The 27806-nt window shown below is 54.9% G+C and overlaps 11 protein-coding genes across 11 annotated transcripts; 6 read left to right on the top strand and 5 right to left on the bottom strand.

The window, feature by feature from the left end:
• Window positions 1-49: 49 nt before the first annotated feature.
• Window positions 50-5254, bottom strand: K437DRAFT_258287 (uncharacterized protein). The gene is made up of 7 exons (XM_013386276.1): window positions 4681-5254; window positions 4100-4596; window positions 1732-4027; window positions 1402-1667; window positions 1039-1336; window positions 408-967; window positions 50-347 (listed from the first exon to the last, which is right to left on the bottom strand). Exons 1-7 carry the CDS (start codon window positions 5074-5076, stop codon window positions 158-160), a joined length of 4503 nt encoding a protein of 1500 aa, XP_013241730.1. The 5' UTR covers window positions 5077-5254; the 3' UTR covers window positions 50-157.
• A 229-nt stretch (window positions 5255-5483) lies between these two features.
• K437DRAFT_258286 (uncharacterized protein) lies at window positions 5484-6530 on the top strand. Its single transcript, XM_013386275.1, has 2 exons — window positions 5484-5718; window positions 5827-6530. Exons 1-2 carry the CDS (start codon window positions 5686-5688, stop codon window positions 6451-6453), a joined length of 660 nt encoding a protein of 219 aa, XP_013241729.1. The 5' UTR covers window positions 5484-5685; the 3' UTR covers window positions 6454-6530.
• Window positions 6531-6536: 6 nt separating this feature from the next.
• On the bottom strand, window positions 6537-7989 carry K437DRAFT_258285 (ras-domain-containing protein). Its single transcript, XM_013386274.1, has 4 exons — window positions 7579-7989; window positions 7300-7477; window positions 7047-7204; window positions 6537-6977 (listed from the first exon to the last, which is right to left on the bottom strand). Exons 1-4 carry the CDS (start codon window positions 7703-7705, stop codon window positions 6676-6678), a joined length of 765 nt encoding a protein of 254 aa, XP_013241728.1. The 5' UTR covers window positions 7706-7989; the 3' UTR covers window positions 6537-6675.
• Window positions 7990-8327: 338 nt separating this feature from the next.
• K437DRAFT_269704 (putative small nuclear ribonucleoprotein E) lies at window positions 8328-8949 on the top strand (the record flags this gene model as incomplete). The annotated part of the gene is made up of 3 exons (XM_013386273.1): window positions 8328-8453; window positions 8738-8816; window positions 8900-8949. 3 exons carry the CDS (start codon window positions 8328-8330, stop codon window positions 8947-8949), a joined length of 255 nt encoding a protein of 84 aa, XP_013241727.1.
• A 116-nt stretch (window positions 8950-9065) lies between these two features.
• Window positions 9066-11489, bottom strand: K437DRAFT_258282 (acetyl-CoA synthetase-like protein). The gene is made up of 3 exons (XM_013386272.1): window positions 11101-11489; window positions 9982-11019; window positions 9066-9900 (listed from the first exon to the last, which is right to left on the bottom strand). Exons 1-3 carry the CDS (start codon window positions 11350-11352, stop codon window positions 9361-9363), a joined length of 1830 nt encoding a protein of 609 aa, XP_013241726.1. The 5' UTR covers window positions 11353-11489; the 3' UTR covers window positions 9066-9360.
• Window positions 11490-13985: 2496 nt separating this feature from the next.
• K437DRAFT_226800 (Zn-dependent exopeptidase) lies at window positions 13986-15740 on the top strand (the record flags this gene model as incomplete). Its single annotated transcript, XM_013386271.1, has 4 exons — window positions 13986-14239; window positions 14322-15009; window positions 15080-15379; window positions 15453-15740. 4 exons carry the CDS (start codon window positions 13986-13988, stop codon window positions 15738-15740), a joined length of 1530 nt encoding a protein of 509 aa, XP_013241725.1.
• A 2073-nt stretch (window positions 15741-17813) lies between these two features.
• Window positions 17814-18867, bottom strand: K437DRAFT_269701 (putative 40S ribosomal protein S23; the record flags this gene model as incomplete). The annotated part of the gene is made up of 7 exons (XM_013386270.1): window positions 17814-17858; window positions 17959-17982; window positions 18083-18133; window positions 18204-18236; window positions 18315-18346; window positions 18426-18606; window positions 18802-18867. The coding sequence occupies 7 exons, from the start codon at window positions 18865-18867 to the stop codon at window positions 17814-17816; spliced, it is 432 nt and encodes a 143-aa protein (XP_013241724.1).
• A 1541-nt stretch (window positions 18868-20408) lies between these two features.
• Window positions 20409-21272, top strand: K437DRAFT_176909 (60s ribosomal protein l27). Its single transcript, XM_013386269.1, has 2 exons — window positions 20409-20921; window positions 21000-21272. Exons 1-2 carry the CDS (start codon window positions 20539-20541, stop codon window positions 21025-21027), a joined length of 411 nt encoding a protein of 136 aa, XP_013241723.1. The 5' UTR covers window positions 20409-20538; the 3' UTR covers window positions 21028-21272.
• Window positions 21273-23184: 1912 nt separating this feature from the next.
• On the top strand, window positions 23185-23711 carry K437DRAFT_258276 (uncharacterized protein). The gene has a single exon (XM_013386268.1). The coding sequence runs from the start codon at window positions 23242-23244 to the stop codon at window positions 23494-23496; it is 255 nt and encodes an 84-aa protein (XP_013241722.1). The 5' UTR covers window positions 23185-23241; the 3' UTR covers window positions 23497-23711.
• K437DRAFT_258275 (putative guanine nucleotide-binding protein alpha-1 subunit) lies at window positions 23390-26160 on the top strand. Its single transcript, XM_013386267.1, has 4 exons — window positions 23390-23711; window positions 24200-24287; window positions 24694-25580; window positions 25670-26160. The coding sequence occupies exons 1-4, from the start codon at window positions 23697-23699 to the stop codon at window positions 25739-25741; spliced, it is 1062 nt and encodes a 353-aa protein (XP_013241721.1). The 5' UTR covers window positions 23390-23696; the 3' UTR covers window positions 25742-26160.
• Window positions 26161-26302: 142 nt separating this feature from the next.
• On the bottom strand, window positions 26303-27749 carry K437DRAFT_258273 (uncharacterized protein). Its single transcript, XM_013386266.1, has 3 exons — window positions 27582-27749; window positions 26451-27504; window positions 26303-26381 (listed from the first exon to the last, which is right to left on the bottom strand). Exons 1-3 carry the CDS (start codon window positions 27591-27593, stop codon window positions 26335-26337), a joined length of 1113 nt encoding a protein of 370 aa, XP_013241720.1. The 5' UTR covers window positions 27594-27749; the 3' UTR covers window positions 26303-26334.
• Window positions 27750-27806: the final 57 nt, after the last annotated feature.

The following is a 27806-nucleotide window of genomic DNA, read 5'->3' as shown; positions in this document are numbered from 1 at the left end:
CTTCGTCGCGTCCCGAATCACCGTTGTTGCTATTTGCACCATCCCATATCGTATTACAATCGATGTAAGCATAGGAGCCGCCCTTTCTTTCGATAAGAAACAGACCGCAGCGACATGGAAGAACGTGACATTGTATTTCATAACGTGAACTGGCATGCTATGTGCGAAGCCATAGCATGGATTGGTCCCGCAAAACTGTGGCAACCTCTTCTGGTGCTGCTCCTTGCGCGTAGATAGAAGCCATCTCCTCTGCGCGCTTGCGTGGCAGAGACATGAATATGCGCAAAAGGCTCCCGTCAAGAATGCCTTTCGCCAAAGGCCGAGGTACGGTCTCATTCACAACCGCGCTACAGAGGGGTAAGTTTTGTCAGAGATCATGTCAAATAAAATGTGGCGCGATGGCTCACCGAAGACTCCTCGGATTCAGGCCCGCAAAGTGGCGGACATTCCTAGTCATGTAGCCTTGCAGAAGCTGCAACTTCTTGAATGTCTCCTCATCGACACTTGTGATCCCTTCAATGCTTCCGTTGGAGGCTCCCTGAAGAATCTCGTTTCCTGTCGAAATTCCGATGCCATTGCTCTTGCCCGGTAGGACACGACTGCAGATGGTTTCGGACGCTGTCTGATATTCAGTGCGGAGCAACAGCTTCTGGCCACTTTGCGTGCTCAAGATGGTGGGCGCGTAGTCCAGCAAACGAACCCTTCCTTGTATGTCCGTAGTAACAAATGCAATCCCTTCTTCGTGAAGCAGGAAGTTCGCTGTCAAGACGGGTGCGTTGTTGATGTCTCTCCCTAATTGCACTAGGCGGTATGGCTCTTCTTGGAAAGCAACAAAGGTTATACTGCGCTGAATGTCGCTGAGCAAGAGGTAATTTTTGATCCTGTGAATGCTTGTAACGTAGAAAGCGAGGTCCAGAAAGGCAACGGAGATAAGCCACTCGTCGTTCTCCAGGGCCTTAACTTGTAGCTGGATGTAGCAAGCGAACATAACTAAAGATTGTCAACACAGCTCACAAACGATATTGACGCCTAATTCACCTTTTGCCCAATGCTGTGCACGAGAAAGCCATTCATGTCCGTCAGCGCCGTCACCGGCCCGCGGAGCTCCTCCTTGTCAATCAGCTTGAGCTTATGAGGCACTTTGGTCGGTTCGGCAATCGTGGGCACTGTTTCTACGATGTCGAAAAGATAAATCGCGCCCTTTGTAGGACGATCCTCGCCATGCGAGATCGCTGTGCCCACAGCAATGTACTCCTTGCTACGTCGCGCGTTGCTGACGCTAGCAAGGGACACTAGCTCCAGAGCGCAGACGATTTCGTTTTGCTGAAGAGGGAATCTGCGAAAAGAGACTACTCCGTCAGTGAAAGGAGTATGGGACGACAGGGCAATTGCGCCACGTACCCAAATGTAGGTTGGCATTCGCCCGCCGGAAAAAGCTCGAGTGCTCCACGGTAGCAGTTCGATGGTGTGGGGTCAGTGGAAGGATCTGCTACGACTGAACTGTCTTCCGGATTGAATAGCAAGAAAGGCGTCTCTACGACCGATGCTGCTATTAGAGCCTGGGTGGAGGGATGGGCGGCCACCTTAGTGTATGTACGACCAATGATAGTGCGTGAGTACGGAATGGGTAAGTCATAACAATGGTCAGGGATCTCCGCCAGAATTAGCTAAAAAAAGCGGGACCATCAATCAGTTGCAATCTAGCCGCTGCCATGAAACTCAAAAACGCACCTGCCCAGTCTCGACGAAAGCGTAGACACTTGTTTGACCAATGGAAGTCACGTCTTGAAGCATGTCACCGTCACACTCGTGAAATTGGACTGTGCCAAAATTTGTGCGAACGAGAAGACCGGGAGAGCCGCCAGTCAAGAATGCACCAAAGCCTTGCAAAGGCCGGATCCGGGCCCCGTCAAACTGGAATGAGTCACCCTTAGGCGCGTTAAACATGGCAATGCCGTGCGAGGACAACTGCTTGCCGAAAACCTTGACGAAGGTACCGGTCGCCATGTGACTTGGCGCGTCGCGATCTTGAAATGGATTGAATTCATAGACGTGCATCTGCTGGTTGTCGAGGAGAACAACGAGGTGCGGCGTTTGAGCCATCGTGATCAGCCGAACGTCGCTGACACCTCCTTCAACAGACTTAGACGTTGTTGATTGCTTAGCGATATTCCCAAAGCATTCAAGGCGCCATGGCACGAATGGCAACGAGGCTGTAACCCAGGTGCGAGTAGTGTCTGCAAGGCAGATGAGGTGAAACTCGCCGTCACTGGTGAGGAGCGTCATCCAAATGTTTGACGCTTCAACCGAATCAATCGGAGTTGTTTTTGTACTGACTCGCGCCTTGTCGTCTTCACTCTCGCTACCATGGTCGATCTTGTCGTCGTTCATTGTGGACAGCATTTGCCTCGCATTGGCGTGTGCACCTGCCGCAGGAAGGCCCATGCTCAGGGTCCGCGTTGCATCCTGGAATAAATGCACGCTAGAGTACCCTCCTGATGTAGCATCGCATGCGATCCCTTCCGGCAGGCTGACCTCCCTAATGACAGGGTCTTTGTCACTCTGTACCTGTAGTGACACAGACAAAAGCTTGATATTTCCTTCCCAGGTTGTCAGGGCGAGATATGGATACACAAAGCTCGCGGCTCTGATGGACTCGCCCTGACTTGTGCTAAGATCGAGATGCGCTCGCAAGCGTGCGCCTTCGAAAGATCGAACTTCAATGCGCAGCGGTGTGACGCGCAAGAAGAGTTGCTCTATCCACCCATTTCCATGGGAAAGCGGCGCCGCGAAGATAGAGATACCGTTCAGCTCTGCCGTCCGAGCGACGATTCCATCGCGGTTGACGCTCGTTAGAAGAGATATCTGCTCAGCCTCACAACTGGCTAATAACAGCATACTTCCCCCTTTGCTACTGGATGGCGACGCTGCCGGACGTGGCATATCGCTCTCGGGGTTGAGACTCCATACCGCACTGACAATAGTACCATCTGTCTCGACGCGTCTTCGTTTGCGCGGCTTAATCCTCGGCTCGAAGCGGGTCATCCCACCGCTTTCCCGAGCACCTGTTAACGCGACAGTTTGGGCGAGAGGCACACTGTCCTCAGCATCTGCCGTCGGTGTGAGGTCTGCGATGGGGCCCAGAGCAGGAATGCATGTCGACGGAGTGAGTTGCATACGCGTGCGTACTTTAGGTGCGACTGTCCCAGCAACGTATGATCCAGTTGTTGTGGATTGTGCGTTGGTGGGAGAGGGGCCGTAAAGGTCGATGTCCATCTCGTCACCTTCCTCTTGCTGTAGCTCCGGGTTCTGTTGCTGTTCATGGACTCCATTGGCCGATCCATTCATCGAGGCGTTGCCATTAACACTAGTAGCTTCGAAGACAGCTTCTATGCGCAAGACTTCCGTATCGCCCACCATGCTTGCAACCCACAGCCACCCTTTCCTCTCTGCATCAAACAAAGACGAGGCAGGTGGATTACCCGGGTCGGGTGAGAGAAAAGCGAGCGCGCTGGATTGTACACTCTTGCCCAAAGTGCTCAGGCGCATTCCGGCTAAGCTCCTGCCCTCGATTTCGAATTCGAGATTAAACATGCGTCCATCTCTAAGCGCAAGAATTGCCTTTTCACTTTGCGCCGAAAATCCCGCGCCACAGAATGTAGCAGGAAAGAAAGCCAATTGACTACCCTGGAGGTCAATGTCTTCTCCACGTTCCGCGGGGCCCCACACCTTGACGCCTTGCAGCTCGCTCAGCCTGTTCCACCACCGACTGACAGCCAGACCTGTGACCTGGCCGCTCTGATCGACGTGCACGATGGCGGTTGTTGTCACAATGACCGTACCGCCGATACTCTCTGGACAAGGCACAAGATAGAGGGAGTCGTAAGGCAAAGAGTCGCGCGCCGATATGAGGGTGAGTGGTGAGGATGTAGAAGAGGTGGCACCGGAAGCAAGTGATGAGAGGCCAGAGGAGAGATCCAACGTGAGAAGGAAGAGGGAATAGGTGTCCTTCGATTCATTGAGGAGTCTGTAGAAAGTAAGCGCGCGTCAATGATAGTCCTCACTGCCTTGAGCACACTGCAAACACTCGCATACTCACCCGGTACACGTCGGCCTCGGCTCGAAGAGCACTGCCAGCGTTGGCTTTTGAAACCCAGGTAGGAACGCAAAATCGCGGACATTTCGGATGCCACTTCCCACGCCAGCAGCCCCGACCGCACCGCTTTTGCCGCCGAGCTGAGACAGACGTACAACAAAGGATGGGTTGTACGGCAGCTCTCTCTCCTTCTCCCAATTCACTCCTGAGTCGGACCGCGACGAAGGCCCTGATTTGGTGCCATACAGCTCGTCTTCACCCCATAGCTCGCCCAAAAATCCAAGCTCGTCCTCGCCCGTACCTGCAAAAGGAAGAATGGCCAGTGCGTCGCCTGGCATGCTCAGCCCCGCGCAGCGGTTGAGAGGATCGGTGCGGAGCACAGGCTGAAAGTTAAGAGGGAGACCGCTCGGGTAGAGGGAGAGCTCGGGAAGACGTTCGTAGGTGTGAATGCTGAGGACTGTGAGGTCCTGTAGCGAGAGAGAAAATTCAAGGAGCGCTAGCTGCAGGACACGGAAGAGAAAGGCATTTCTTCTGAACGTCAGAAATCATCATAGCCCTTAGGAATTCCAAGAAGTAGCACGTACCTTTGCATCCTTAAACGCGATCAAGATTCGGTCCGCACCATCTGCTTCGCTGGCAGCGGTGCGAACGGCGTCGAGACCAGTGACGACGCCAAAGAGCGAGTGCCTACGCAATAAGTACGGCTGTATATCTCCTAAATGCTCGGAATCTTTCTGTTGCAGGCTAGAATCAGGCCGAAGTCTGATCTCGTAGATGGAAAGCGAATCATCGCGTGCCGTTACACAGTGACCGAGCAGATGTCCCCGATGAACGCGCCATCGTGCTAGCGCGTCCTTGTTGCTGGCCGCGCCATTGCTCGAGCCACTCGGAATATCGAGTTTTGGTATGAGCTGGCATGCGACGGCAAATGCTGCGCCAGAAGGCGGTAGGAGCTGGTCGTGCAGCGCATAGATCGGCATCTTCCACGAGACCTTTGCGAGATGTCGGCTGGCGAAAAGGGCAACTGCCACACAATAAGAGCGAGGCCGGCTGCTCTAGGTATATGTAAGAGCTATTGAGCTCCTTGCATTACGTATCTCTGTTTCAGTAGGGTCGCCCACGGGGACGAAAGCATGTCCAATCAGCAACGATGAAGACCATCAACATGTGTGTGAAGGCAAGGATGAAAGGGAGTGGGTTGGTTTAATTCTGGAATTTGGAAAGCGTCAATCCGCTAGAATGGTGTTCACCGAGATTCTATGCATTCTTGAACCTTTCATAGGACCAACACCTGTCCCCCGGGCGCGGGGGACCCCTTCTAGTCCATTCGACGTCTGATCTCTGGTCACTGATCACACTACCGCATAGCGATGCTGCAAAAGAGAGAACTACATATATACACAGAAGAGAGTACAAGACTTTGCGCGCATTACCTCCTCGTAATCTCCTGCTTCGGGACTTTCCTGGTTGAAGAGCGGCCGACCGTCGTTCGTGGCTTGTCCGCGATACCCTCACCCCCTTTCGGTTTATTTCAGGCGCTCACCAGGCGCAAATAATACATCAAGATGCCAGGATGGCGTGAGAGTACGATGAAGAAGATCGATACTGTTGGATCGGGGGTGGTGAGTTGCAAATTGCCAGCGCGGTGAACTCTCTCTGTCACGCCTCTGACCAACCTCGCATGCACTTGGATTGCTCTGCAATCTTCCAACAACGACCTGCGACTGTAGAACAAGCACATACGGGCCCAGCAAGAGTCCGTCTCGGGGCTCAGCTTCAAAGATCGATGGCGTGTTGCAAAGGGGGAGAATGTGCGATGGGAGACGACACGCAAGGATGGCGGTTTGGGTGCAGCTGAGGATGACGATGAGAGTGCTAGCGTAGCATCAGCATCTACATGGGCATCAACAGGACACGCTTTACCTCCTTCCCTGCCCAACCGGGCTCAAGTTCTGCCTGGTGCTTCCTCTCGGCCCCCACCACCGCCAGTCCGTACCGTAGGCGCAAAAGGAGGCTCGCGCCCGCCACCCGTACCTACATCCTCCAAACCAGGAGCAGTGCCTGCACCACCGCCTCGGACTGGGAACGCACCACCTATTTTGCCGCCGCGCATGGGCAATGAACAGGGAATTGACAACCCGCCGCCGCCATATGTTGGCGCTAAGACAGGTGCCACCAGGGTACCCACTGCTGGTGCTCGTGTTCCGTCTCTCCCGGCTCGCGAAGCAGCAACTTCAACAGGTCCAAATCACATCGAGTTCAGCAAGTTCGATGCTGCCGAAAAAGCTGCTTTCTTTAACCTGCTGGATCGGTACTTTGCGGCCAGAGGCGGGGACGTGACCCCAGCTTCCGTGTAGTGACGGATCACGGGAGAAAAGTGTTGTACTTTGTCGTCAGTCATTGAGAGTGCAATGCACATGGTCGTTGAATTGAGTGGCCTCCAAAAAAGGACGGGACAAGGGTATCTTCATTATGACGGTAGCCGGACAAGGCATGATATATACACGAAATGCTAGTCTGGAATGAAAAGATGCATCGACTGGTCGCAACCAAAGCATTAGCGAACGCGACGCTCTAGCTCACGAGCAACACCCCTCGAAGCTCTCCGTGACTCTGTTCTTGAGCCTGATGACCCCACCGCTCCTGCCCCTTGTGCTTCCAGCATCGCTGCCGGCGCCGCTAGCGCTGCCAAATCCAAAGCTCAATCGGCTGCCGCTGCCGAGCCGGCGCAGGGTACGGTCGCCAAATGAGATGCCGCTGCCGGGCTTTTCAGGATCTAGCCGCCCTGATTCGATGGCGAGTAGAATGGAGCGTGCGGCAAGCAGAAAAGGCGTCTCGACGTTCTCGCCGGTCAGCGAGGAGGTTTCGAGGAAGAGTACGCCTGAGCGATGTAGTTCGAAGGCCTGTCAGCAGTCGCGCGCTTCTCCGCGACTAAATTCAGCATTCTCACCATTATCGCTCGCCCATTGCGTAGCCTCTAGCTGGCTCACTTCCCGCTCGTCATCCGCTCGATCGAGCTTGTTGCCCACTACGACCACTGCGAGATCTGGAGATGCCACAGCCCTTGCGTCCGCCAGCCATCGTGAGAGCGGCTCATACGTTGTCCGTCTACGAATTTAAGAGCGGCGAGCAAAGGCGCCACAATAAACAATCCATCGTCAGCCTCGCCAGGTCATGCAATATCCAGAGCCAACTATGCGCACTTTGTAATGTCGTAAACGAGAATGCACACCGCCGCACCGCGGTAATAGCTTCTAGTGACAGATCGAAAGCGCTCCTGACCAGCTGTATCCCACAGCTGCAGCTTGACGTTCTTGTTGCCAATCTTGACGATGCGAGACGAGAACTCGACGCCAATCGTATGTGCCGAATTTGTTCGAACTGCCATCGAGGAAAGATTGTACAGGCGCAAGAAACGAGGGAGATGTCAGCATTATGTGAAGAAGAGCATCTCTTTTTGTTCGAGCGACGGGAAAACGTACATTGATTGTTGACGAAATGATGCAGCAAGCACGATTTCCCCGTCCCCGACTCGCCAATGAGAATACACTTAAGTAAGAAATCGTAAGCTGACGCCAGCTCGAAGCCAGCGCTTTCGTCTTCTGCCATCCCGGCGGAGCGACTACTGTGGCGCTACACGCAAGATATACTCTGGCTTGTCAAGAGCCACAAGGATGGACTTGCCCGTTGGGTCAGACGAGGCTGTTTCTTCACTGGTAGAGTGAAGGCGAACGTTGATCGAGGGGGACTGCTTTCCCTGTTTGGATTCAGAGCCGCCAGGAGAAGCGAAGGCGCAGCCGCATGACTGCTCATCTGACGGATTTTCTTGATCAATATCCAGAGGTCTGCAGCAGGTGCTGCATGCGTTCGACATAGAAGAGAGATGCGAAACGAAACTCCTTGGTTGATAAATTGGGGCTCTTGAACTTGATGCCCTGGCCAAAACAGCAACGAAAGGGCAGGCTTGGGTCGAGGCAGTGGGCGGAACGAACAATGGCAGTATTATGGATGAACCAATTTGGACCTTCTATACTTTCTAGCATTCCTGCATGCTACCAAGGCTGTCATCATATCGTAAGCTCATCCATCCCGAACTTGTCTGAAGGAAACACGTTGTGCACAAATCCTCGAGTGCATCTCTGGCGAGAACGAGCCCACAAAAGCTGCCGATTCCAGTGGCCCATCCGCATCGCGTCCACCAGCCCGACGACATCCGTACACCCTGCCCATCATGTCGTCAAAACAGAAGGTGATGGTCCAGCCCATCAATGTCATCTTCAGGTACTTGCAGCAGCAGAGCCGCGTCAGTATGTGGCTATATGACAATCTGGACACGAGAATAGAGGGTAAAATCTCGGTGAGTATGTCGAACCAGTGACTTTGACGGACGAGGTGTTGCGCCAGCTTGATCCACGTGCCGACTCAGTGCTCGGAGCTTGGGGCTTGGAAGGCTCGAACCCGAGGCATTTGATCAGGTTCTTTCACATCTGGACCCTAGAACTATCGTAGCGATAATTGATTTCAGTACCACAAACGTGTGGTTACTGCGACCGGAGGCCCAAGTGGATCGAACGGGAAGCAGGCTACTGGATGCATGTAAATGGAGCTATAAACTGATCAACCCTTTCTGGATGCTTGCAGGGCTTTGACGAATTCATGAACGTCGTAATGAGCGAAGCATCAGAAGTGAACATTAAAAAAGGCGAGCGAACAGAGCTAGGTAAGGAAGACGCATCGTGAAGATACAGGCCTGTATTACGTCTTGGCTGACAATCTTCTTCTTCCTATCTTACTTCTGCGCAGGGCGAATTCTTCTCAAAGGCGACAATATTACACTCATCCAGCCACTATAGCGCTCTCTGCGCTCCTTTCTGTACCAATTCTCGCCACTGTAACACTACCGACTGCAGTTCAATGCAACAGGTTTCGTTCTCGGGTCTGCGGCCGAGAACGGTACTTGCTCACTAATGCTCGTAACACGTGGATCCACGTTTCTTGCAACAATTCTGCGCTACATGTATGTTTGCTGACTGCAGATGAAGCATTTCTCGACCAGCCGCCACTGGCCGCAAACCACCGCTCGAGCGCCCGGATTTCAAAGCTTCGGCTTTGGCTTCTCTTTGAACCCTCCTTCTTTTGCCAACCTGCCGCGCACTTCTTTGCGCAGCACAACCTTCTCGACCTTTCCCGACGGATTGTGCGGCAGTTCCCCATCGCGGATCCAAAAGTACTCTGGACGTGCGAACTAGAAGAGCAGCAGCCTGTCAACTGACCGGTTGTGGCCATCGCACCATCCTCTCGCAAATACTCGCCTTAGGCAAATTCTTGGCAGCGACATGCTCGAGCTCCTCTTGGCTGACCTTTGCCGCATCTGAGCGCGTGTGCACAACGATCGCCACGCGCTCCCCGAGCCTCTCGTCCGCAAACGCAACCGCAGCGCACTCCTGCACCGCCGGATGCTTGTACACTGCGTCCTCAACCATGGAGCAGCTGATGTTCTCGCCTCCCCTGATGATCATGTCCTTGACGCGATCGACAATGTAGAGGTAACCTTCCAAGTCTTTTCGTCCTAGGTCGCCGCTGCGGAACCAGCCGTCTGGAAGGAAGGCCTCGGCGGTCGCCTGCGGTCGGTTGTAGTAGCTTTTCGCGACGCCCGGCCCGCGGATCCAGACCTCGCCTGCCACGCCAGACGGACACTGCGTAAGAGTGTTTGGGTCGACGATGATCACTTCTACGCCGGGCGGAGGCAGACCCGTCGAAGCCGGCCGGTGAGAGTAGTCGTCGCCTGCAATTGCTGCCGCTACCTGCAATGATTCAAAGTGGACACGAGCGAAGTTTATCAATCAAAGAGACGTTTTGTCTTTCGTGTCGCGCTGCCCGCTCACCCCATTGGTCTCGGTGAGCCCATATCCTTGCCCCAACAAGGAGCCTGGCCTAGCCTTCTGAACCTCTTGCGGGAGACTCGTGCTGGACGAGCTGCCGCCGTGGGAAATTGCGCTGATGGTCGCTAGCTGCTTGGGCATCCCCTTGGTCATGATCTCGCGCATCATGAACCCGATACCGAGCAATCCCTGCACCTTGAACTTTTCAATCTTCTCGAGTGCAACTTGCAGATTCCAGCCGTTGAGCAAGTGCAGGAAGGCACCGTTCTTCGAGTTAGCTATGATACCCGACGACAAGGCGGTTGTGTGGAAGAGCGGCACGAGGATGAGGATCGTCAGGGCGTTCTCCTTCTTCAGCGGGTCTGGCGGCGTGTACCCGCGCCGGAGGTAGGCGCGCGCAGAGGCGGCTTTGACGAGCGCAAGTGGAGACAAGTGTTGCGATTGTGTCGACAACACTCCTTTTGGTTTGGAAGTCGTGCCGGATGTGAAGAGGATCGAAGCGTTGTCGCTCACCGAGATTGGCTCTTCTGGCAGCTGCGCATGCGCCTTTGCGAATGCCGGTTGCGAGTATGTTGCGTTCAGCTCGTCCCAGCAGTAGACACCAGCTTGCTTGCCACTCGACCACGCTCGCGACTGCGCGGGGATGACGCTATCCCCCCGCCTAGGGACGACGACGAGTCCCGAGTACGAGCTGCCGCTGGCCTTGGAGCTCTCGTTGAGCTTCGGCAGGAACGGCTGCAGCTTCCCGAGGCGCTCTACATCCCCAATGACGACTCTGCAGTCTACATCGAGAATGCAGAATGTGAGCAGGTCGCCTTCGCCGAACGCATTGATCGGCACGACAACGGCGCCGAGCTCGTGGATGGCCCAGAAGGACGTGATGAATTCCGGCATATTACGCGCGATGATGCCTACTCGGTCGCCTTTTCGGACATTGAAGTGTAAGCGCAGCCAGCGCGCGACGAGCGTTGCCTGCTCAGCAATCTGAGCGTAGGTGTACACTTCGTCGTTGAACCCGATGTATGGACGGTCTGCAAAAGCCTGCAGGGCGTGGCAGACGAGCAGGTATGCGCATTTCAGGCTCATATGTCTTTCTAAATGTATCCAAAGGCCGACACTGACCTTGTGAACTTCTCTCCAATATTCCCTACCGCTCGTTGGCAAATTCTTGTACAGAGTCTGCAGGCGACCGTCGACAAGTCTCGTCTCCAGTTCGAATGGAGAGCCCATCCCAGGTGCCGTCATCATAGCGTCGACGCGTGGCAAGGGGAGCAGCTGCGCCTGTGCCTCTGCCGACAAGGGCGAGAACGACGCTTGCCCATCTGGGTTCTGGGGTGGGATCGCACTGCTGCTGGCAGCGGATGGAAAGTACATGGTGCTCGTCGTCTTGCACGGTACGTCGCTTGGCATTGAGCAGCTACCCGACAGCTCGATGGGATAACGAGGCCCAGGAAAGAAAAGAGGAGGGCAGGTTGAGATACCAGTCTTCCATGTGCCAAGGTATAATAATAATAAGGCGGTTATACAAAAATATAGATAGATATATACGAATGATGACCCCCGAGCATATATAGTGTAGATGGACCAGACATGCGTGGGCAAGAGAGACGGGCTGAGCATAATGCCGGAGCCGGCTCACATGCACTGCAACGCGGTCCGCACTCAGTAAGCTCCCATTGGGTCTGGACGTTCCCGGACGTCCGGCCCGCTGCGACTGTTGGCCATACGTGGCGGAACTGTTTACGTAAGAACCTGCTTATCCTCCTCGTTCAACGGCAATATCAGACGTACGTATGTACGCAGACCCACCCCCATGTTATATGCATGCTCATTCAATGGTTCGCTCTCGTTCTTTCTCTACCCGAATCGTTAATGCAGGCGAGCAAGGCATAGGCATCCGGACTGCGGCACACCACCAAGCCGCAATGTCAGGACGCGCCTCGATAGCCGCATCTCCCGCCGCCCTTTGAGCTTGCGGATGCAGTGCAAGCACCGTCGACCAAGAACTGACCTGGTCCCAGCTTCGCGTACCGTCTGACGCCCATGTGCTCTTGACACCTTCATGTATGTAACAAAAGCATGGCATCCCTCGCGCGAAGAAAAGTGACTCTGGTCTCCGGTGCGAATGCAGATCAGTCCGTTCAGTCCGTTCTCTCACTGTTGTTCAATTCGGTATCCTAGCAACCCGCTGACAAATTTGGCTGTCCTCCTGACCATTCTCTCACTGGCACAGGCTATTCAATCGCCCGTGCTATAGTATAGCATTATCCCACTTCTCTGTTTGCAACATCTAGCAGTGACACCGAAGCACGACCCGATCTCCTACTTCTGTTGACAGCCCGAAACGTTCCACGTGAGCAAGCGGTGCTCGAATCGTTGCTCAACGAACTCGCACCCGAAATACTCCGGTCCGCAAAAGTTGGGGGAAGCTTCAATCGACGGAAGCTCGCTCAGAAGTGCGCTTCGAACAGCTTGACGTCTCAGATGCCGGAAGCCGCCAGTGTATCGTCCAAGTGATTCCAAATCTGGGCGGCCTTAATCGGCTTGTCAATAGCGCGGGTAAGCCAAAAGAAAAATACCGACAGAATGCCCCCAAAAGAAAATTGCCAGCGATGCTGAATGCCATCTAGGATCATGCCGTCAGGCAAATTATCACTTTCGATTGTGAATGAACCCCTGTGGATAAACTACTTTTCCGCTCGCTCGCTCCTGTAACTTCTGGCGTGAGTGCCTCTTGGCCAGAAGCTTCTTCTTCGGCTGGCCAAGGATTATTACGGCCAGGAGCGAAAACCATCAACATCAGCTCTTCGCTCAGAAGCCAGCTTGCGCTCCTTCTCACCCGCTCGGCAAGCGCGCTTCCCCATAACGGCAACAGGCGCGAGCGCTGCGCAGCAGGCGAGCGCGCAAGCGGTCGACGCGTTCATGTCCGACGCCCTCAGGTGCGTGCGATCTGGGCACCGGCACTAGCATCGCTGGATCGCCTCTCCTTCTTCCTCCAGCTGCCCGCCTGGAAGTGCGTCACTAGCATACAATGTCTCGAAAGCCGACCGGACGGCTCTGACGGCGGCTTTGCATGGCTCAAACGTCACTGCAACGCCTGCTGCCCTGGATGAGTCCGTACGGAAGTGACGCATAGAGGTGGGATCAACAGTCCTGATCGGGGTGCTGTCACGCCGGCCATGCTTGCGCTAGATGATTTATAGGACAAATGAAAGTTTGGATCGATGCGAAAGGCGTGGATTAGTGACGGTGATTGTTCAGCCTCCAATATATTGAGGACGCAGCAACACCTTTCGTTCCAGTGTCAGAGATTCCCGTACGATAGTCGCAATTCACCCATGCCCTTCCCAGAAAAACGAGGTACACTCCTTAGGCTTGTCAGTAAGCCTTCCGAAGCACTACGAAATACCCTGCACGAACTGGACAATCGCCCCACCATCGTCGTCATCAAAATGGCGCCATGTGACTCAGACCTGCGTCCTGCGCCATCGTATGGCAAGATCGAACACCAAGCCATTCCTGAAGTCCCCTGTAAAGCAATCAAAGCACCTCAGAATTGCACGTCGTGTTGGTGGGGCCGCTCAACTGGCGTGTGGTCGATGTCGCGCGTGATGAGGTGATCGCCGCGACCACTGATGCTCGTGTGTGGGCCCCCACGAGCTCGACGCAACAGTGCAGAAATACTTTTAGTGATTCCCCCGTCGGCCATCGGTGAACTTTTAGTTCTCGGCACGCAACCCTTGTTGCAATTTGATCGTCACCCGTGTCGAGTAGATATATTCACGAGGGGAGTCCCGACTGTTGCGCTCTCGTTCACCACTTTCGACTGATAGCCAAAACTTGGCAACATCAACTTGGTGAAACCGGTCCCTCGGTCACGCGACCATCCCACTCGCGCTTCATCGGACACAACCTCATTCGTACCACAATCACTACCGCCTTTTCGACGTTGTACACATCCATGGGGGCTGCCAGGACCCCCTGATATCTGAAGCTCGACTGACACGATGCGCCTTTTTACCGCTCTGATCGCACTGACAGTGCTTGGTGCGGGGCGGAGACAGTTCAACAGCGACCATGGCCGCAGCCCCGGCGTGCTGGGACCGCCACTTGCAAGTGCAGCTCCCGCTCCTGCAAGTGTGCAAACCATCTTTCAGGCGCCGAAAGACAATGCGGAGCGAAATGATCAGTCGCGTTTAGCAGCGAAAGGCAAAGGCAAGAGCAACGAACAGTTTCATGAGGCTTATCACACGTACAATGAGTGCGTCTAAGGAGCGGATTGCTCGCGGTGCCATTGTTGATTGTTGACGAGATCCAATTCGATCGACACATTGAATATGAAGGATTGAAGACTACATCACGCAGCTTGTCTCCATCTATCCGCAATTTGCAAGTGTCATCTCGCTCGGCACGACGTGGGAGAACCGTTCGATCTTGGCTCTTCAAATTTCGCTGCCATCAGACGACGGGGACAACGAGCCAGGAAGCTCAGAAGAGCCGCCAAGCTGGTGGCGCGAAAATTTGCAGGCTCTGCTCCACCGACTTTCTTTTTACCGCCCGGCCGATTCCGGTCTCAAGCCGGGCCTGATGGTCGTCGCGGGGACGCATGCGAGAGAATGGGTATCCACCGCTAGCTCGCTCTACTTTGCAGATAAGGTTCTCTCCTTGGCGCAGGAGTACCAAACCGGCTTGCCGCCTGCGCCAGTCCCCCCGCATATTTCAGAGTCAAGGGCGGCGATGCGCTCCAGAAAGTCCAAAGCAAAATCCCACGACCAGAAGCGGCGGCGAGGGCGAATTCACCGCCGGAAACCGCAAAAGCCGAAGCATGACCATGCATCACTCTTGACGCCAATGGAAGCGTACTACCTCTTGGACGCATTTACGCTCACGCTTGTCCCGCTCAGCAACCCCGACGGGTATGCGTATACGTGGGATAAGCACAAGGGCAACAGGCTGTGGAAGAAGAACAGGCAGCCGGCGTCATCAGGCGAAGAGACCGAGTGTATCGGGATCGACGTCAACCGGAACTGGGTGCGTCCCAAGCCCTACGCTCTCGCGTACCAGCAAACTGAAAGCTGATGGACTTCTCTCACACGCGCAGGACTATGCGTTCGTGCCAAGTTCGGACCCTGCAGCACGGTGCTCCGAGTCATTTGCCGGCTCTGAAGCTTTAGAAGCGCTCGAGACGCGCGCGCTCTCCAACTTCTTGCTCGATGAGGGCAACAATGTCAAAGCATTTGTCGACCTGCACTCGTATGGCCAGCATGTCATGTACCCCTTTGCGACATCGTGTCAAGAAGCGCTGCCGGACGAAGAGGATCTGGCAGAAGTCGCGCTGGGAAGCGCCAAGGCGCTCAGGGAGTTGCACAAGAGTAGCTTCACGACGGGACGCATTTGCGATGTAAGTGTCAAGACTGTCGCTCTTTATTTCGCAGAGCTGACATATGCAGATATACGCCGGAACTCTCGTTCAGCTTCTCTTTTCGAGCTGGAGCAATTCGATCGACTGGTCGTATGCCGTCGCGAAGATCAAGTGGTCTTTTGCCGTCGAGCTGCGCGATGTAGGGACGTACGGATTCTTGCTCCCCGCGCAGCAGATCGTTCCGACGGGGGAGGAGCTCGTCAGCATGCTTGCGTATTTGCTTCACTTTATCGAAAAGGTGCGTTCCCGAAAGCGGTCCTTCGACAGATCTTGTGCCGACTGCGAAGCTGACAGGAACTATGCCTATATGCATCTCTATTACATGCAGAAAGAAAATTAAGTCCGTCGAATCGTAGAGCGAAGTGTAGGAGGCAAGCTGGACATTGCAAGAACGTTGGTCATCTCAACTGTAGCCAGACTTGCGCATGTAAATTACGAGTTGTATCTGTACACTACGAGGATGGCGCGAAGGCTGTGCAAAACTCATCTTAGCGGCTTTGCTCGTTACATCACAATATACCAGGTTGAACACCGGCGCACTCGCTGGTGTGCGAGGCGGAATCCGCACGTCAGAAACAGATGCACTTCCGCGTGACCTCCGAGATGATAGCAACAGAGGCGGAAGTGGTGGGGGACGTCATCGAAGCTTTCGACTTTCGATGACTCTTCTTGCTCGGAAGCGGGAGCAGAAGAGGCAGTTGTGTGGGCAGAGACGACGGCTTAAAGGGGACAGCGAGATTTAGCAGCAAGGTTGTCTTTAAGTCAGCCTCAGAGGCTGAGGGATGCGGGACGGCTGCATCGAGGCCTCCCACTATACCGTTCAGATTGTGGCGGTCAGCCCCGCTGTTGTAATTGTAGCACTCGTAACACTGATAGATTCTGAACAGCAAAGGCAGGATGCCCCGAGTCGACATGCACGCGAGACGCATATTTGAGCTGCTCCGGCTAATCCAAAATAGTTCTCGTCCCTCATCCTCGGCCCCTCATCAAGACCCAACTGCTCAGTATCCGTGCCTGCTTCTTTCTGCCCGGAAGTTTGCGCACGATCCGCGTCGTCAAAGTCGGATGCTTCGAAGATATGCCGTGTGGTGTTCGCTGCCGCTGCCATCATCCCAGGATTGGCCCGCATGCAAGGGCGCCTCTCTCGTCGAAGCAAATGGCTATGTTGGAGGATAATTAGTCACGAGTCACGACGGAAAAGACGGAGCAAAAGAGTGCGTTGGAGTTGGCACGGAGAGCTGGCCTCTAGCTATTGATCACCGCAGCTGCGCAGCAACAAAGCACGGATCATTCATCGCAAACCCGCATGGGATTGGGAACGCAATTTCAGTGTGGTGAACACATTGAACGATGAGATTTTGGGAGTTGTGGCCCTTCGCCACTTCCATCTTTTGTTGTGTAGGCCTTCATTCACATTCAGGTCATCCATCGACTCCATTTATCACCATCATTGCGTCACGGGAGTATATACATCGTCCAACAGGGCTCCCGGAGAGATACAACGGACTGCTTGCGTAGATGGCAATATATATACTTGATGAACAAAATCTCGATTCCCCTCTCTTTCCCAGCTTCCTGCAAAAGCAAGGGATCAACCATCATTCGTCAAAGACTTTATCAGCCCTTTGCGAACGACGCAGATGCTTGACGTCGCCTCTTGAACAAGTTGAATGCCACTTTTGTGTTTGCTATCGAAGGTTTAACTGAGTCTACAGTACTCGCTGGACAGGTGACAAAGTACATGGCGATCTAAAAGGCTTACTGCCCACATCATCCTCTCTTTTGTGGCCAATAAGTCATCATGGGCCCGTGTTGAGATCTTTCCTCGTGTGCGAAGATTTGTCGTCAATTCGTTGATGGCGAAGTCGCCAAAATCTGTGCCACCAGAGTACTTCATCAAGGGCAGACCGGGAGCTTACTAGTCTCATTCGGTCCGCTTGGCCCCGTGGAACATCCTCGCCAATGAGGGGGTCCTTTACCATCTGACTAAACTGGCTCCCATGTCGTACTTGCAGCAAGATGATGAATACATCTCAAACTAGACCAGATCGAAATGGAGGAAAATAAAGGCTTTTTGCAAAGCGCAAAGACCAAGGTCGTCACGTTTCCGCACATAGAGCCATTGAAGAAGATACTTGTATTCTCCAAGGAAAGCGTGAAGTCGTCTTCAAAAGAAGCTCATGGTGACCGATACATCTTTAGACCCTAGCACTCATGCTGAAATCGATGTCTTTGAGAGATTTGGACCAGGACCGGCCACGTAGAGATGCGATAATATCAAGCATTGTGGGTTGTTGCGGTGTGCGTGCAATGATACAGGAAGGACTGCTGTAGACGAAGAGAGAATGTGTTCTCTTGCCACGATACGGCCCTTCAAAAAGGAACATGGAAAAGAGCCATCGGCGTAGAATGTCTACGATCGTGGCTTCTCCTTCTTCTCCTTGAAGAGGGCGAGAAGCTGAATGTGCATCGAGAAAAGACGGTAAGATGTCAGAGACTTGGGCGATGGAGGAATGCGTGACACAGAGCGAGCGCCAGTCATCAGTAGAAGTACTCACGCCGACACCAGAGACCTTGACAACCTGTAGAGGTAACAAGATAGATGTACAGATCACCAGGAAACCACAGTCAGAAAGAAAAAACCAAAGGAAATAAAAAGATGCGCCTGCTCTGTAGCCATACCTTAAATCGGACACCGGGAATGTCACCCTTGGCTTTGCCTTTTCTTCCGAACTGTCACACAGGTGAAAGGGTCCAATTAGATTTCTATTCAAGGATATATGCAAGATGACTGAAAACTCACGCCAGAGATGAGGACCTCATCGTTCTCGTCGACCTGCCATGGTGGAGCAGATGATGAAAGAAGTTAGAGATGGGAGCGATCAAATGTTCAGTCGGCAATCTGAATAATCACAAAGTTAAGACAACCGTCGTTGGGGACGAAGGCTTTCCGATGAAATGAACGAATGCAGAATGTCAGCCTCGAGCGTAGACTCGATTGATGGACGACCATTTGAGCACGTACCCGCGACCTTCTTGCCGTTCTTAATCAGCTGCACACGGACACACTTGCGAATGGCAGAGTTAGGCTGCTTGGCCTCAACACCGACCTTCTCAAGGACAATGCCCTTGGCCTGCGAGGAACCTCCAGTCGGGGACGATTTGTAGAAGTTGCCGAGCGCACGCTTCTTGTATGCCTTGTCCGCCTATGGTCATGAAAAGTACCAACAGGTCAGCTGAGGAACAATGCATAAAGGCGATGTGCTGCTGCTGTGCCTGATATCTCCGCCCAGAACGATATCGACGCATGAAGATACCCCACATCGTCAAGCAAATGCAGCTTTTAACCCTTTTTTCGCGACAGCAGCAGCACATGCAGCTGGCACGCAGAAACGACGCACCCATTTGTTGTCGCGGCGGGTGGTCTTGAGTTTCCGGGCTGTGTTCAATCCTCTTGGCTTCGACATTTTGGCGACAGTTTAGCAGCCTATACGTATGAACCGAGAGTAAAGAGTCAGTCTGTAGTCGGTATGAGAATTGAAGTCATGGCGAGCGACATGCAGGGCTACAGATGCCAGAGGTGGAATCGGGCAGATGATCGAATCGATCTTTCTCGAATCGTAGTGGCACTTGCACCCATTCCTTGGTGCAGAGGCATCGCGCCAATGCCATTAAAACAGCATCTATCCTGATGGTCATCGCAGTATCCGTTATGGACCGTAGTATCCATTTGAAGGGCATGAGTGATACCCTTCGCATTCACGGAGGCGCCCTTTGCTGACTCGACAGCATTGCTGTCTGCTGGTCGAGAAGCAAGGGCTTGCCGTTGCCCGCTCCCAGGCTCATCGGTCGGCTCGAACGACTGCACCTTTGGCCATTGAATAGCGGCATGCTTTAACCAACATCACACACATCTCCATGATCTTCATCCGAGCTTCCTGCCTTGGTCACCCTCAGGCCGCCGCCGCCGCTTGCTCACTCACTCGCCGGTGTCGTTGACCGACTTTCTGTCTTCGTGCAGATGCAAACACTCACGTTCTCGACGAGCCGATAGTATCCCTGTTGACGCTGATACCGTATCCTCGTGCAGTCGCAGTTGTCAAGCTGGAAATGTAGTGGTGTTGCTGGCGGCAGGCTGCCCATTGGGTGAGTAGTGGCAGCCAGCACTTGCAGCGCGGCCGCCTCTCTTCGTGGGTGGGTAGGCGGTAAGCTGCCAGTCAGGCAGGGCGGAAGCACCTCACTGTTGCACTGCATGGCTATTCTTTATTGCGCCCACTCCAGCCTGCCGCAGCAGCTGGTGTTCCGCCCATAGTAGTAAACCGCACAGCGCCGCAGTGCTTATCATATGGCACGCTCGCCCGCCTTCGCTCGCCCCGCGACCTGCGTACCAGATGGTGGTGTCCTCTGAACCACTTTTTGGCATTCATCTCGACACTTTCTACTTTTGCGCTTGCACAGTTGGTTAAGCACCCAGGACCCAGGTAAGCAGGAAACAAGGGCTTCAAGGTGAGTTCTGCTTGGCTCCTACTGGATGAAAGGATTCACTCGACGTTGGCTCGCTAGCCGCGCAGCGTGTTATGGACGGCTGTCAGGAATGCAATTGAGATGCGGTTGGAAAACAGTTGGACGCCAAAGAGATGGCTTTCATCATCTCGACCTGTCAAGGGTTTAATATCGGCTTTTACTTTGGTTGCTGGGTTTATGGCAGGGCAGCAGGTCCTCCGCAGGAGATTTCATGCAGAGCACTCCAGCAAGGCGACATCACAAGGTCGCGCGGATACACCGAATCGACGAGGAGGGGTACGGGCGAAAAGATGCTCAGCGAAATCAGCCAGACTTTGCCCATACGCCCAGGAGTATGAGGGGAATGGTGGTTAGATAGCTTCCGCAATTAGCAGCGCCTAGAGCCGAAACAGCAGCGGCTCAGCTGGGAGAACGAACTCATACTATTTCCGGTCCAGGTGGTCCACCAGTGCCGAGGCCGAGGGCAAGGACCTGGCTGGATTGCTGGAGCTCGCCTTCATGCATTCAGTCAGGGTCTGATTCGTATGCCAGATATCTAGCATGGCCCCCTGGGAGGGTCTTCTTCTGGAATCGTACGCTGACTTTACCGTTGGGGGCTCCTTTCAGAACTCAAAATGCCAAAGATCTACAAGCCGGGGAAAGTCGCCGTCGTGCTGCAAGGCCGTCAGGCTGGCAAGAAGGTTGTCGTGATCAAGCAGTACGATGAGGGCACCAAGGAGCGACCATACCCGCACGTTCTCGTCGCCGGTGTCGAGCGCTACCCGTTGAAGGTGAACAAGTCTATGGGCGCCAAGAAACTGGCGAAGCGCAGCAAGGTCAAGCCTTTCATCAAGGCGATCAACTGCAGCCACCTGATGCCGACCCGCTACGCACTCGAGCTCGACAGTCTCAAGGGCATTGTCAGCGTCGACACGTTCAAGGAGCCGACCAAGAGGGAGGATGCAAAGAAGGGCATCAAGAAGCTCTTCGAGGAGCGATACCAGAGCGGGAAGAACCGGTAAGTGGAAGCGGCTTTTCGCCTTTGCCTCATGTCGAGCTGGCAATTGACGCTATGTGGTCTTCCTTTTGTGCACAGTTGGTTCTTCACTCCCCTCCGCTTTTAAGCGCTTTCTTGCGCCTATGACTTACTAGCAGCACCCTCCATCGCCAACCAGCCGGCACGAAAATCGATGTGGTCATCGCACCACCCTTCGACGACTATGGCATCCGCTTCTTTCACTTGTATGATATGATGCACTCATTGCAGCAACACCCTAAAGCCTACAACAGGACCTATGTGCTGCAGTCCCTGTGCATGTGCGCGCGCTTGAGCACCGCAAGTGTGAGCATTACCGCGACTGCTGCCTGTGCTCCCGGGTTGGACCGTTGAATAACACGCCGCGGTTGTTGCGAAGGAGGGCGCGAGGACAAATGTTAGCCTGACCACGGGTATGAGCCTTTGCAATTGAGGCTCCACTCCCTGCTCTCCTCTTCCCTTTCCAATCAAATGTTTAAAAAGCGCATGATCTATGCCGCGTATGGTATACTACGATGCACGAACCTATACGCGTGACGCAGAGAGCGAGCGTCTCGCTGAGCTGTAAGTAGTCAGTCATGTTGGCCAGCAAGATCTTGGACATCGTGTTGGCCGACGAAGGAGGTAACTGGTGGTCCGGCGCTAGCGCTCCCGGAGTAACGTTTGGCAACGGGCTCATGTACACGTTATCAGCTTCCGGATGTGAACGCCGCATTCGTGTTAAGAGGCTCACAAGGAGACTCTTGCCTCACCAGCGATCATCTTCCAGCGCTTTAACCTTGGGCGACAGATATCACTGTTTGCGCGATCAGGCCGCTGTGCTCAAAGAATCAATGCAAGTGTAGGTGTGGCCCCGCGCGACATTTTCCATTTTATGAAGTGGGTCTTACTGGCGGCGACTTAGCACATCTGAGCGGCTCATCATAACTTGATCTTGGGGTGGAAATTCAGGCGCTGCATGTCGATCACTTCAAACAAAAGGCATAGCAAGAGGGTGGGGTGGGGCAGCGATATGCCCTTCTCTGCAGCTTCCTGAACGATGTCGCAAAGCACAGGCCCAGGCGGACAGTTGCATATGAGCAGTAATTAACCGTACGGCATCGGACACTGTTGGGCAGGGTTCTTCGCGCCCAGGCCAACTCCAAGACGGTGTTGCGTACCGAGCCTAGCAAGCTTGGCGGCGCGTCTTTCTCTTTGGTCGCCACTTGCGGGGAGGTATCGTTAAGAGTCGATTCAACGGTGCCTGCCACCTGGCGTCACGTCCTGTATCACGCAGAAGCCAGGGAATCTTGAAGAGCTCTCCAGATCAAGACAGACCGCGCGACGGTTACACCGTGTTTGTTTAGTGTACGCGTGCGTTTCGGGCTCGGATGAATCGAGCAGGCTGTTTCCGTCACGGGAAGAGAGAGGAAGGCCGTCGAGGCAGCATGCGACTCGTGCCTGACTGCGCGCTGCTAGAATCCACGCCGTCGTGTGTCCCGCGTCATAGCTGTCGAAACATGCACGTCTGGAGCAGCTCCAGCAAAGCCTTCGAAGCGCTGTGCATGTGCTATACGCGGGCCATGGGCAAAGGTCGAGTAGAGCCAAGACTGGGATGAAGCCACAAGGGAAGAGGCAATCTTACGAGGCAGATGGGTCCGGGGAGGCTCTGGTGCTGGTTGCATCTGAACCAAGAGGAATGTGGATCGGCACTGGGCCAGCCAGATCGACCTACCTCCAAACGACACCAGCCGCTGGCAAAACGCCATTCTTTACCACCACTGGGTCTGATGGCCGGCTCTCCAACAGAGCAGAAGAGCTCCCTTCAGAGCTCCGAGTAGTTGCCTCCGAAAGGCGGAGAGCAGAGCAGAGTTCAGCACTGTCCCCTTATACCGGCCCTCCTACTAGCGTTTCCTGGTCTCTGGGGCCGCCAATTTGATTTGCCAATGGGGTGGATGGTGAGATTCGCCTGCCACCGTGTCGCCGGCGGCCCAAGTGACAGTGTGGCTTGGCGGATCAGCAGTCGCCGTGTGCGATAACCTCAGATCAAGGGACCCCAAGCCACTGCAGCAGTCTCCCCCTCCCAAGTGCGCAAATGGATCTGTCGCTTACACTTGGGCATTGCCGTGAGGCAGTAGCACGGTGTGCACCACGCCCTCCAGAGAAATAATGACAGTGCTGCCTGGTGCCGAAAGAACACTATTGTTGCCCATGAGGGCACCAAATACACTCTCTCATACAGTCACAGCGGCCACTCCCTGCGATTCTCTCTTCTCTTGATCGCCTCCCGCCGTCCCATCCCATTGTCAAAGCCGGACAGCGCATGTTTCATGCTGATTGTCAGCTTCGAACGAGCCAAGCGCCTTTCTGCAAAGCGCAAGCTGCTGCTACCCCTTGCGTACCGACACCACCACCGTCCGGCTGTCCCCTTCCTTCCCCTCCCCTTCCCCCGGTGTCTCGCACTGCTTGCTCGCGACGGTGCGTGACACCCGCCTATCAGCCACCGCTCTCCGCCATCCTGTACAACCTCAAGACCCCACGGGACCTTTCCCGGTCCGCTCCGCTCCGCCCCAGTTGAGCCACAAGATCAGTCGTGTCAGCAAGTCGAAACAGCGCAGGCCCTTTGCATTTATATCCCCCTTACGGGTTCGTCCCCGTACTACGGAGCCGTGCAGCGCAGCGCATAATCGCCATCTTCACCGCCGACGCTGCTGAAAGTAGCATCGTCGATAGCACCGACTCATCTTTTCCTTCGAATACAGGGACCCTACACACAAGATGGGTTGTGGACCGGTAAGTCAATTCGGTTCCGCAGCGGTCCGAGCTCCCGTGGTCGACTTTTGAGCGTCGACTCGCCCCAGTGTAGTTGGAGCGAGCGCAGGGCATGTGTCAAGTAGGCGTGCGGATGTCGCAGGTGGATGCCGGCTCAAACTTGCACATGCCATGCGACAGGTAGGAGTGGGACCGGGAATGATGGCAGCGTCGAAGACATCCGACACGCACCGCCGCAGGGAGTCGCTTGGCGGACCTAGGTTGATGCAGCTTTTGTCGCATGATGCGTCTCAAGCCTCCCTCCCCAGCCTGGTCTGCACAGGATTCTGGTTGCGCCACCAATTGGCCCAACCCTCGCCCGCAGCCATGGATGCAAATTGGGGAACGAAGGTAGTGATGCTGACCGTTCGCGCCCCTCGTTCCTTTCCCGCCCTCTCCCGTCGCCGCTCTCCCACCTCTCTCCCGATACTATCGCCCTGTCCGTCGCCGTCGCCATGGACCGCTAATAGTCGAAAGAAGACCGCGAAGGCCAATTGCGTAATGAGGCGATCGAGGCGCAACTCAAGAAGGATCGGCTGGTGCAGAGGAATGAGATTAGTGAGTCTGTCAAAGGCCAACAGTTCATGTTCATTTTGTTGCAAAGCAGAGTGGCCCGGGCGCGCCCTCGTGATCCAGAAGAGCCAAAGAGATGGAGTAGAAGCGGCAGCCGTTGGGTGCTAATTTGGACGGATCGGATCGGGTGGAAAGCGTGGTTGGTCAGACTCGGAGTTAGTGTACCTGTCGGAATGATCTCCCAACGTCGGGAGCCTTATGCGGACATTTGCAGCACATTCAGCAAATCGCATGGTGGACGATCAGCAGCACGTGCAAATAGCTCCCATGCGAGTGTTCATGACAGTGGCCGCCTGGTGCTGGGTGCACGCGGGGAGAAGAACATGAACCCTTGGCCCCTTTGGCAGCGAGGACTGACAAAGTGTGCATCTGCGCTTCTGCTGTGCTGCAGAGATGCTCCTCTTGGGAGCTGGTGAATCAGGCAAGTCGACAATTCTCAAGCAGATGAGGCTCATAAACCATGGCTCATACTCTGTTGAGGAGCGTGAGTCGTACAAGGAGATCATCTTCAGCAACACACTACAGTCCATGCGCGTCCTTCTCGATGCCATGGAGAACCTCGACATACCGCTCGCAGACGGCGCCAATGCCAAGCGCGCCGAGATCATCCTTAGCTTGCCAACACAGATGGAGACCGAGACCTTGCCGCCGGTGGTAGCAGATGCCATTGGTGGGTTGTGGCTCGACCCCGGTGTGCAGGCGTGCTTCCGACGAAGTAGGGAGTACCAGCTGAACGACTCTGCACCGTACTACTTTGACTCGATCGCGCGCATCTCCGACCCGCGCTACACACCGACGGACCAGGACGTGCTGCGCTCGCGCGTCAAGACAACCGGCATCACCGAGACGCACTTCCAGATCGGCGAGCTGCACTACCGACTTTTCGACGTCGGCGGCCAGCGGTCCGAGCGAAAAAAGTGGATCCACTGCTTTGAGAACGTCACCGCTATCATATTCCTTGTCGCCATCAGCGAGTATGACCAGCTGTTATACGAGGATCAGAACGTCAACCGCATGCAGGAGGCGCTCACGCTCTTCGACAGCATCTGCAACTCGCGCTGGTTCGTCCAGACAAACATCATCCTCTTCCTAAACAAGATCGACCTGTTCCGGGAAAAGCTGCCCATCTCACCAATGAGCAACTACTTTAGCGACTACACCGGCGGCGGCGACTATAATGCCGCGTGCGAGTATATCGTCAACCGCTTCGTCTCACTAAACCAGAGCGAGACAAAAACAGTCTACACACACTTTACGTGCGCCACGGACACTAATCAGGTGCGTTCTCCCTCAGCCATCGACTCCGCTGATGCTGCCATACTGACATTGCTCGCTTCCGCACTCGCCCGCCCCGCGCATACGAGTAGATCCGGTTCGTCCTCTCCGCCGTCAACGACATCATCATACAGGTCAACCTGCGCAGCTGCGGTCTGCTCTGAGCGAGTCGTGAGCCGCACCTCGGTGTGACCGCCAGCCGCCGCGTCGCTATCCACAAAATCGAACAGTGTACCGTTAGATGAGCAGCATCCCTGTTTTTTTGCCTTGGTCGACCGCCTCGCTGGCCTGCACGGCACAGCACTCCATAGCACTGCGCTGCACAGCATCTAAGGCCAGCGCTGCACCCCTCGCCCCAACCCGGCCGCGCGGCTTGAAACACAACAACAAAGGAATCTGGCGTTTGCTCGTCCGTCGGACGGCACAGCCATTCTTTCTTCTCCTTCGGGTAGCCAGGCCCCCCATCGCATCCATCGTCGTCTCCGTCGTCGTCATCAGGTTATCAATGCTCAGCGTCACCGCCGCCGCCGCCACCCGTATACTACTTTATATTTACCCCCTCATCAATTTCATTGTCGTTGTCCTTAGTTCCGCTGCCCGCGTCCACTTTCACTGCTTTTGGCTCGGGGAGAGTAATTCTTCAGCTTGATAGATGCGCATGAGTCGGGACATCCCTCCCATGTCACCGTGACGAGCGCGCTGCCCTCGAACCCTCCTCTCGCCAGGTGTTGGCACAGCTGCCTGGTTTGTATGGCCTCTATAATACAGGTGACGGCGGTGCAGAGAGCTTGTATTGCGCAAATACTAGCGCAAAAAGAGAAAAGGCCCGTCAGTAGTTGCCATCCTCGCCGACGGGGCGTTAAAGGCACTCACGTTTCTCCACTGCATCCCGAAAGCCATCACTATCCACACCTGCAGCACGCTCCGCCTGCACGCTTCGCTCAAGCCCACTTTGGCAGAGCGGATTGCGGGCAACGTGCTGCACCCAAGGCCCTTTCCAGATGTTCACCAGCACAGATTTGAGCGTGACGCCGCCTGTCCCTGGAATCGTACCTGCTGCTGATGCAAATCCTGCGCCTGCGCTGCCAGCCCCGCCTGCAAGCGCTGTCGCCGCATTACTGGATGAAGAGGTGGCGCTGGAAGCGACAGAGAAGCGCGAAGAGATCGAGTAGCCTGACATGAGACCGCCACCGCCGGGCAACGACGAGCCCTTGGCCGCACTGCCTGCGCCGCTGCCGGACGCACCCGTACCGCCGAACCCGGTAGCAGATGGCATCGGGTCAGTGAGCAGGACAAAAGTGTACATCGTCGGCGATTGGAAATGTGTAAGCGTGTATGTCGGCGTCGTGTAGCTGTTAAACAACTCTGCTGTCGCTGGTGAAGCCGAGGACAGAGGGGACACGCCGTTCTCCTGTGTTCCCGCCGCTCCTCCTCCAAGCTTGCGGCACATATTTCGCAGCGAGAAGACCACACCGTACACGAGCTTGGCTTGTTCATCAAACGGCAGCGCGCTGTTTCCACCCAACGACACTCCTTCATTCGCCGTTCCAGCCACCGAAGACGTCAAGCTGGACCGCTGCTTCGAAGCGGTGGGTAAACATGATTTCGCGACACTGCGAGTGACATTTGGCGGCACCTCTCCCGCTTTCCGGAGTGGCCCCGCGCCTTTCGCGCTGCCTGATGCATTCCCACTCGACGCTAGCACCTGTGTCGCATTTCGCAGGGATGAGCTGAGCGATTGGAACGTGCTCGTGCTAGCTTCTGATGCGGCAACCGTGTCCACGCTAGTGTCCCCGACGGCAGAGGCCGAAGAGGACGGCTCGGCGGTAGCGGGGTGCAGTGGCGCCAAGAGGCCCTGGTGGAGGTGCGTCCAGTCTTGGTAATAGACTGGATTACAATGCCGGTCAAAGATGTATAGCGAGAAGACCTGTAAAAGAGGGTAGAAACGACAGGACTCATGAGCTTCTCCTTGCGATCGGGCTTCACAGCGGCTCGGCCACTCACTTTCGTTGTCATCGTGCGTCAGACATGTGATACGAAAGATCGATCCGGACTAGCCACGGAGCAGGGTGTACCGCCATAAACGAACGAAACGTGGGCGTTATGTATCGCATCCCAATGCATGGAACCTGGCCCCTGGGAGGTGGGAAACAGACGGAAGTTGAAAAGGCAACTTCGAGTGGGGAGAGTAAATGTCGCGTCTCATGTGGAGCACACGCTTCAAAAGTA

The sequence above is a fragment of the Tilletiaria anomala genome (assembly GCF_000711695.1).
Source record: "Tilletiaria anomala UBC 951 chromosome Unknown K437scaffold_80, whole genome shotgun sequence".
Taxonomy (NCBI): domain Eukaryota; kingdom Fungi; phylum Basidiomycota; class Exobasidiomycetes; order Georgefischeriales; family Tilletiariaceae; genus Tilletiaria; species Tilletiaria anomala.
Note: the sequence above shows the minus strand (reverse complement) of the source record. Positions and strands in the feature narration are given on the sequence as shown.